At 36.9% G+C, this 9,234-nt stretch overlaps 2 protein-coding genes across 2 annotated transcripts; both read left to right on the top strand.

Moving 5' to 3' along the window:
* The first annotated feature begins 3,588 nt into the window (after positions 1 to 3,588).
* Positions 3,589 to 3,978, top strand: LOC106338480. Its single transcript, XM_013777445.1, has one exon. It carries the CDS (start codon positions 3,589 to 3,591, stop codon positions 3,976 to 3,978), a length of 390 nt encoding a protein of 129 aa, XP_013632899.1.
* A 512-nt stretch (positions 3,979 to 4,490) lies between these two features.
* Positions 4,491 to 5,995, top strand: LOC106338479. Its single transcript, XM_013777444.1, has 2 exons — positions 4,491 to 5,210; positions 5,417 to 5,995. Exons 1-2 carry the CDS (start codon positions 4,491 to 4,493, stop codon positions 5,993 to 5,995), a joined length of 1,299 nt encoding a protein of 432 aa, XP_013632898.1.
* The last annotated feature ends 3,239 nt before the right edge of the window (positions 5,996 to 9,234 follow it).

Here is a 9,234-nt window from a genome sequence, read left to right as displayed (position 1 = left end):
TTTATGTTTTCTATGTTTTGATTGCTTTGAACTTATTTTATTAATGAATGAAAGTTTTTATATGAAGTCTCTAAAGTATCATTCTGGGTATAGCCAGTCTCATAGAGCGCTACGACCAGGCTAACATCCTGTTGCCTAAGGGTACGCATCTAGAGATATCTGATGCATTGTATTCACCCAGCTCTAAAAGAAGCCTATTGAGCTTTAAAGACATTCGAATGAATGGCTTTCATATTGAGACTAAGGGCGAAGGAAACAAAGAGTTCCTTCAGATCATAGAGATCGGCCAAGGCTATAAGAAAGTCCTAGAGTCTATACATGCGCTCTCTACTGGCCTTTTACTATGCTAAGGTCGGAATGATAGAGAACAATGCTGGTGAGTTCACGTCCCAAGCGTTTAATGATTACTGTATGTCCATAGGGGTAAGTGTGGAACACTCCGTGGCACATGTACATACACAGAACGGCTTGGTCGAATCATTCATAAAACGAATTCAGCTAATAGGTAGACCATTGCTTATGAGGTCTAAGCTTCCGGCCACAGCTTGGGGACACGCGGTCTTTCACGCGACCGAACTGATTCGTATCAGGCCATCTAGTAAACATAAATATTCCCCATCACAATTTCTTACGGGTCATGAGCCAGACATATCCCATCTTAAGACATTTGGCTGTGCCGTTTATGTTCCAATTTCTCCATCACATAGAACAAAGATGGGACCTAAAAGGAGGATGGGGATATATGTTGGATATGATTTCCCCACAATTATAAAATACCTTGAGCCAACTACGGGTGATTTATTTAAGGCCAGGTATGCGGATTGTCATTTATACATTTACAAAAGCTAGCTAATCAATTGCCAGATTCCTTTGCTGACCCGGAAAGAGTGACTAAGTCATATATACCAGCTGCTAATGCACCAATTAGAATTGATGTTCAAGAGGGACACAATCAAGTTGCTACGGAGTCTAGACAACGTTTGAAACGTGGTAGACCAATAGGTTCCAAAGATAAGAACCCTCGGAAAATTAAGAAAAGTGCAGAGAATGAAACTGAGGTTGTTGAAACCATAGACACGATCACAGCCATTCCTAAATCCTGGGACTTAACCGCGGCCGATCCCAAAACCCTAATAGCGATCGCGGACGATCATGAATGCTTAGATGCGGCCGGTCTTGATGTATCTAATACTGATTTTTGGGACGCCAAGATTCAAGGTACTGAAGGTCCTGATAATAATGAGATCTCAATAAACTATGTCTTGTCTGGGATACAATGGAACAGAAAGAATGTCGACATTGATGATATATTTGCATACAAGGTAGCACTTGAACTTATGGATTTGAATGAGGATCATGAACTCACGTCTATTTATGATTACCCTCAACGATCAGATTGGATCAAATGGAAAGAAGCTATAAACGTGGAGTTAAACTCTTTAAAGAAGAGTGATGTCTTTGGACCAATAGTCCATACACCATATGATGTTAAACCAGTCGGCTATAAGTGGGTCTTTGTGAGGAAAAGAAATGAACACGGCAAGGTCGTGAGATATAAACCACGGCTTGTTGCACAAGGATTCTCACAGAGACCAGGAATCGATTATGAGGAGACATACTCCCCTGTGGTGGATGCTACTACTTTTAGATTCCTGATAAGCCTGGCTATAAGAGAAAACTTTGACTTGCGGTTAATGGATGTAGTAACTGCATACTTATATGGTCCACTGGATAATGAGATATATATGAAAGAACCAGAGGGTATTGAATTGGAAAACAAATCGAGTTCTCGAGAACAACATTGTATAAAGTTGAACAAATCACTTTATGGAGTTGAACAAATCAGGTCGAATGTCCTACAATAGACTAAGTGAGTACCTAGTGAAAGAGGGCTATAAGAATGACCCGATCAGTCCATGTATTTTATAAAGAAATTCGACAATAAAGGATTTGTGATCATACCAGTGTATGTTGATGATCTGAATATCCTAGGGACCTCTGGAGAAATATCCCAAACAGTTGAATATCTTAAGAAAGAATTCGAGATGAAAGATCATGAAAAAAAAAACAAAGTTTTGTTTGGGATTACAGCTTGAGTACATAAGAGATGGAATCCTTGTGCATCAAATGGCATACAAAGAAAAGTACTCAAGAGATTTAACATGGCCGAGTCTCACCCATTATCTAGCCCCATGGTCGTGAGGTCCCTCGGCCTAGACACTGATTCGTTCCGTCCTAAGATGGACGATGAATATGTCCTTGGGCCCGAAGTGCCATATCTCAGTGCCATAGGAGCTTTGATGTATCTGGCTAGTCACACAACTTGGGTTTATTTTATACTAACCAAAACAAAGAAGGTTTAGTTGATTTTGCTGATGCAGGTTATCTTTCGGATCCACACAATGCTCGATCACAGACAGGATATGTTTTCACACATGGTGGAACGGTCATATCATGGTGTTCCATGAAGCAGACGATCGCGGCCACATCTTCAAACCATTAGGAGATCTTGGCTGTTCATGAGGCCAGCCGCGAGTTGTTCAGAACAGGGGGAGTAATACGTGTTGTACTCTTTTTCCTTCACCATGGTTTTGTCTCACTGGGGTTTCATGGGAAGGGTTTAATGAGGCAACATCTAAAGCGTATTATAATCCATGTATGGTTATGGCATCCAAGGGGAAGCGTTATAAATCATATTGTGGATGTCCATACCCGGTCCGGTTCATAACCGGCCCAATGCTAGAGAGAGCGAGAGTCGACCGTGAGGAGAAAGAGAGAGAGAGAGAGAATCGGCATCTTGCATTTTCCTTATTAGATTATGATTTGTACTATTTCTATATTTGTATTTTTTTTTCTTTAGTCTTTTGATTCTTCTGTGACAGTGTAATTATCTATATATAAAGGGTTTCTTATGTTTAAAAAGAATAAGAATATACAGTTTTTATTCCCTAGTTTCGCAACGTAGATCATGTTTTTAGACTTTGGGTGTTTTGTGGGGTTTAGGGTCCCATCTAATTAAAGTTTGACCTTAAGAGTATTTATGATATTTTGTCATCGTTTGACTTTGCATCTATATTAAGAGTTTACTTTCTTGTGCTAATAAGTTGTCTTGTCCTCTCTCTTTTTTTGTAATGGTACGGTCATATGGTGACTGGTGTGACTAGACTTTTTTTTTTTGCTTTAACTTTAGGGACTTCATAAAAGTAGATTGTTGTAGTGGTCGAATCTTATAAGACTAATAATGATTGATGTTCAAAAAAGAAACCATTGTTATGTAGTTTTTGTTGGATAATAATGACCTGAAGTTAACTCATTTTTTTATGGATTAAGGAAAAAAAAAAATACATCGAGCTTAGGAATGTTTCCATATTATTATTAGGAAAAAATGTATTTTCATCCTATATAAAGAATTTTCATGGAGAGATGTTCCATCAAGAAAAACACATTGAAAGGTTTAGTTTTGAGAGAGTTTCTAAATCTAATAAGAAGAAAAGTTCTTATAATCTTTGTGTTTGTGCAACTTTAACTGGTATCAGAGCTCCAGGTTTCGAAGATCGTTTACAAGAGGAGTTGTAACTCGATCAAAACATGGGAGACAATAACAATTCTCAAGGACGTGATAAAGGTCTTGAAATGAAGAAGGACATACGATGTATGATGCTATCATCGACGAACTACACTGTATGGTCGATGCAAATGAAAGTGATGCTTCGTTTATACGATGTTTGGGATACGATTGATCCATGGAGCGATGATGCAAAGAAGAACAATATGGCGATTTCTCTAATCTTTCAATCAGTCCCGGAAGCGCTAATAGTTCAGATAGGAGAACATGATACATCGAAGAAGATTTGTGAAGCTATCAAATCCCGTAACCTAGGTGCTGATCGCGTGAGAGAAGCGAGGTTACAGACTTTGATGTCTGAGTTCGACAAACTGAAGATGGCAGACACAGACACGGTGGATGACTACGCATGAAAACTTTCAGGCTTAGCATCGAGGGCAGCCGCGTTAGGAGAGATAATGGAAGCATCGAAGATGGTAAAGAAGTTTCTGAAGGGACTTCCAAGAACGAAGTTCATTCACATCGTAGCTTCGTTAGAACAAGTGTTGGATCTAAATTCAACGGGGTTCGAAGATATTGTTGGGAGATTGAAGGCTTTCGAATAACGCATAAAAGAATAAACCCAAGATGAAGGTCAATCGAAGCTCATGTTTGGAAAGAATGATATGCAAGGTGGTGGAAGCCATAACAACTCGCGAGGAAGAGGCAGAGGTAGAGGTTATGGTGGAAGAGGAAGAGGACGAGGAAGGTCTAAAGGTTCTGATGGTCATAACAAAGGAGGAGAAGCTGTGAACAAGACCAAGAAGGACTACTCTAAGGTTAGATGTTGGAGATGAGACAAGATGGGGCACTTCGTGTCACATTGTCCTACACGACCAAGAGAAGAAGCTAACCTAACGGAAACACAAGAACAGATGCATTATATATGCATGAAGTAGTATTCCTCAACGAAGAGAGAGTGTTTCCTAAGAGGTTTGATGAATGCGATGGAAATACGAGTATATGGTACCTTGACAATGGTGCAAGTAACCATATGACAGGCAAGAGAGAGTCCTTCTCAAACCTAGAAGAGAGCATCCAAGGTAAAGTCAAATTCGATGATGGATCAAACGTCGAGATTGTTGGGAAAGGTTCGATCACGTTCATCGGAAAAACAGGGGAGAGAAGAGCACTCAGAGATATCTACTACATCTCGAGTCTTAAACACAATATCATAAGTCTTGGACAAGCAACCGAGATGGGTTGTGAGGTTAATATGAAAGAAGACTTACTGATGCTGAAAGATCCCCGTGGAAGGCTATTAGTACAAGTCACAAGGCAATCAAACCGATTGTACAAGACGCCAATGGAGGTTGAATATCCGAAGTGTCTTCAAATACAAGAAACTGATGTTACATGGACGTGGCATGCACGGCTAGGACATGTGAACTTTGGAGTCATGAAGAATATGGTAGACAAGGAGATGGTAGTAGGGATGCCTCAGGTGAAACACGAGAAAGATGAGTGCAGCACCTGCTTAGTTGGGAAGCAAACTCGAAAGTATTTCCCGCCTAAATCAAAGTATCGAGCATCACACACATTGGAGTTAGTACATGGTGACTTGTGCGGTCTGATATCACCATCAACACCTGCAAACAATAGATATGTATTTGTCTTAATTGATGATTACTCAAGATATATGTGGACGATGCTGCTAAGAGAGAAGAGTGAAGTGTTAGATCGGTTCAAAAAGTTCAAGGAGTACGAGGAGAATCACACGAAGCTACAACTCAAAACTTTTCGCACCGATAGAGGAGGAGAGTTCACATCTTCTGAGTTCATTTGTTTTTGTGAAGAAAACAGTGTAACTAGACATCTCACCGCACCGTATACACCGTTTTGTTGAAAGCTATGAAGATACCTAATCAGCTATGGGTAGAAGCAGTACGTCATTCAACGCATCTCATAAACCGCATTGCTACAAAGGCTTTGGAAAACAAGACTCCATACGAAGGCTTGTATGTTAAGAAACCAAACATTGAGCATCTAAGGATCTTTGGATGTGTAGCTTTCGTAAAAATCAACGGTCCTCATCTTAAGAAGATGGATGATCGATCAAGGATGGTGATCAACCTAGGCACAGAGCCCGGCTCAAAAGCTTACAAGCACTATGATCCGGTCGCGAAGAAGATAGTTGTTAGTAGAGATGTAATCTTTGACGAGAAGAAAAGTTGGGATTGGTCTACACTATCAGCAACCGTGGACGAAGAACCAGGATCATTCAAGCTTCCTCATATCGATGTTACAGAAGAAGGAGATGGTGATGAGCATCAAGATCCCCAACACCATGAAGAGCAAAACAATAATAAAGAAGAAGAAGTTGTAGACGCTGGTGAACAAGAGCAAGTAGCAGAGAACAACGATGCAATAATGAAGAAGAAGAAGTTGTAGATGCTGGTGAACAAGAGCAAGTAGCAGAGAACAACGATGCAAACCAAGACCAGCATGTAACATCAAGATATGGCCGTAACATCAGAAAACCAAAGGGGTTCGATGATTACATCCTACTCGCTGAAGTTGAAGGTGGCAGACTCTTGCTCACCATCGATGGTGAACCAGAAAGTTACATCGAAGCTGCAGTGATACAAGCTTGTATCGATGCAATGAAGGCAGAGATCGAATCTATCATCAAAAACAAGACCTGAAAGCTCGTCAAGAAGCTGGTAGGTGTGAAACTGATAGGTTTGAAGTGGATTTATAAGATCAAAAGGAATACAGATGGAACGGTGATCAAATACAAAGCAAGGTTAGTTGCAAAAGGCTACGATACATAAAGGGCACTACAGAGTATGGTCTCTTCTTCAAACGGGGTGGAACAATGGAGATTACCGGTTACAGAATACAGATGTAGCTTCGCTCTTACGAAAAGATGCAGCTTCGTCCTATATAAAGAGTTCTCATGGAGAGATGTTCCATCAAGAGAAACACATTGAAAGGTTTAGTTTTGAGAGAGTTTCTAAATCTAATAAGAAGAGGAATTCTTATAATCTTTGTGTTTGTGCAACTTTAAGTTTTAATAGCTTGTAATACGAGTAATGAGCCCACTGATTAAGCCCAGCTGCGACACCGGAGAAGAAGAATGCCGGAACCAAAAGCTGACAAGTCGGTGATGCTACTGAAGTCATCAGAAGTCGGAACCTGAACCCGATTCACGTGACAAAACGCCGGAGACGGAGAGCCACTGTTGAAAGAAACAAAGAACCGACTTTTTCTCTCTCTCAAAACCAATATTTATCACTAATGAGCTCTAAAGAATATTTTGAAATAAAAAAATACTCACGTGAAAGTGGCACGTGGTTCAGCGACAAATATAGCCTGTTCAGAGCAACTTTAGGCCCAACACTATTTGGTAACAAGGGTAGAATTGATCCGCGGAGCAAGAGAGCTCTGACTCTAGTCAAGGGAAACATCGAACCGCAAGATCTGTGATTTGGTTACAGGCCAGTGAAGCCACAAATGAGCTATAAGTTGCTCCATTTAGTTGGGCTTTTTACAATAACCTAACCTTTTTTTAGCAAACAGATATTAGATTCATAGAGGATTAAAGGTTTCATGGGCTAAGCCTAGCATATTTTGAAGATAAAACAAGATTTAGTCAAAAGATCAATCTAGCATTGAAAGCCCGTGTCCTGTGATATGAAGATTAATCGACAGAAGTAAAAAGAAGAGGACATGATCGAGGCGATGTATGAAAGCACCTCGTAGAGTTCAGTCGATCGACGATCCGAAGGTAAGCACCGGCGAACACTTGAAAACCTTAGTGTAGCCAGATATGAGAGATATTGTCATGTTGAGGGAAATCACATGATGAAGAGCTCCTCTGATTGCAAGAGCCGCAAACATTTCAGCCATGATCGACATTTTCTCACAATTGTTTGCTCAAAATAATCTACGAATTTGGCCGGATCCAACTCCATCATTACATATAACTCACCTCCGCTCATGCGCACCATAAATATTTTTTTAAAAATAAAATATAATAATTTTGGGTGATATTTTATTAGTTTTAGTTGTATTTGTTTGTGTGTTTTTATGTTTTTAACTAAAGTTTTATTTATAAGTTATATAGTTCCAGTGTATAATTTTTTGTGCAATATATTCAACTTGGCCATGATATTAATTTATTTTACAATGCTAAAATCACCGGATTTTAAATGTGTTTATTATTTTTGATTCACCTTTTACCATTTTTTTTCTCAAGCCATCACCTTTATTTGTTTTATGAATACGGTTCCTCTTCTTCAGTTTTGATTTTTATAATTGAAAAATTAGCAGAACTGAAAAAAATGATTTTTAAAAATTATATCATCTTCAATTAAAACCATCTCAATAGAAACAACATTTATAGGATATTTTTTTCCAAAACCTAGTGATGTTTATTTTGATCTTGCATATATCTAAAAAATAACATTTTTTAAGATGGAAGCTATGAAAGTTTATTTCCTACAAAAGAAAGACATAGTTTTTAATGAATAGATTTTCTGTGAACGATGGATAACTTACTAATAGTTTATATTTATTTCAATAGTTTAATACTTAGATTTATGAGAATCTGTTGCTTATTGACGATTTGAAGGCACAAAAATAGTAGTAGGATTAAGAATTTGTAATGTAAAAAGAAAAGAAAATTGCATAAATTTTGCGGATATTTTTTCTAAAAATAAAAAATTGTATACTATCAAAAGGTATAATCACATAGTTTCCTTTTTATTAAGAGAGGAAAATTGATTTTTAAAATATGAATAATGTTTTTACAAAATTGGAATTTATTTTAAAGGAAAATTCTTTTATCAAATACCATGTGTCAAATATATTAAAATATTGTATTTTAATAGTAAATGTATTGCCTTTTTTATGTAAATTTCCTTTTTCATAATAATATTGTTTTATTAATAAGAACAAAAATAAAAACGAAAATATTTATAGATAATATCTTTTGTATTAAATTCCTTTTTGATAACAATTTAGTTATAAAAAATGTATTACTAAAAAGTATTATTAATGGTACTTATAATAATAAATTAAATTTATTAAGGATAGTAATAAAATATGGTTTTATTAATAAAATGAAAATAAAATAAAAATATTTATAGGTATTTCCTTTTATATGAAATTCCTCTTTAATAACATTTTTTTTATAAAAGGAACGTATTAATAAAAAGAAAAGAAAAAATAAAAAATTTAATAATGGCAATTATAGATAATAAACTCAATTCATTAAGGGTATCAATATAATAAATCATCGTGAAAGGTAACATGAGTTAACCACATAGAAAAGTGATTTATCAAATAATATTATAGAGATTTGTTATAAAAAGAATGTATTAATAAAACGAAAATAAAAAAATAATAATTGCACATATATAATAAAAGCAATTCATTAAAGATATCAATCGTAAAAATTAACGTGAGCTTGCCAAATAATAGAATATTTTCTCAAATAATGTTATAGAGATAGTATCTAATATTATGACATGTCCATATAATGTATACATGTCCATGTACTTGACTTATGTAGGGTAGGATCATGAGCCGTTGACTTCTGCAGCCAATTCAGAGGCCATAACCGACATATATGTTGGTTGGAGTGTATGCAAATGGATTGCCAAATTCACATATGTAATGACAAC

Source organism: Brassica oleracea, chromosome C4, assembly GCF_000695525.1.
Source record: "Brassica oleracea var. oleracea cultivar TO1000 chromosome C4, BOL, whole genome shotgun sequence".
In the NCBI taxonomy this organism is placed as follows: Eukaryota; Viridiplantae; Streptophyta; class Magnoliopsida; order Brassicales; family Brassicaceae; genus Brassica; species Brassica oleracea.
This window is presented reverse-complemented; position numbering and strand designations above follow the sequence as displayed.

What these genes read in the sequence shown, in the direction of transcription:
- LOC106338480 (XM_013777445.1), top strand. Translation starts at nt 3,589, where the DNA reads ATGGGAGACAATAACAATTCTCAAGGACGTGATAAAGGTCTTGAAATG.
- LOC106338479 (XM_013777444.1), top strand. Translation starts at nt 4,491, where the DNA reads ATGCATGAAGTAGTATTCCTCAACGAAGAGAGAGTGTTTCCTAAGAGG. An exon ending in CACCTGCAAACAATAGATAT is followed by an intron (nt 5,211 to 5,416) that starts GTATTTGTCTTA and finishes CAGTGTAACTAG; the next exon opens with ACATCTCACCGCACCGTATA.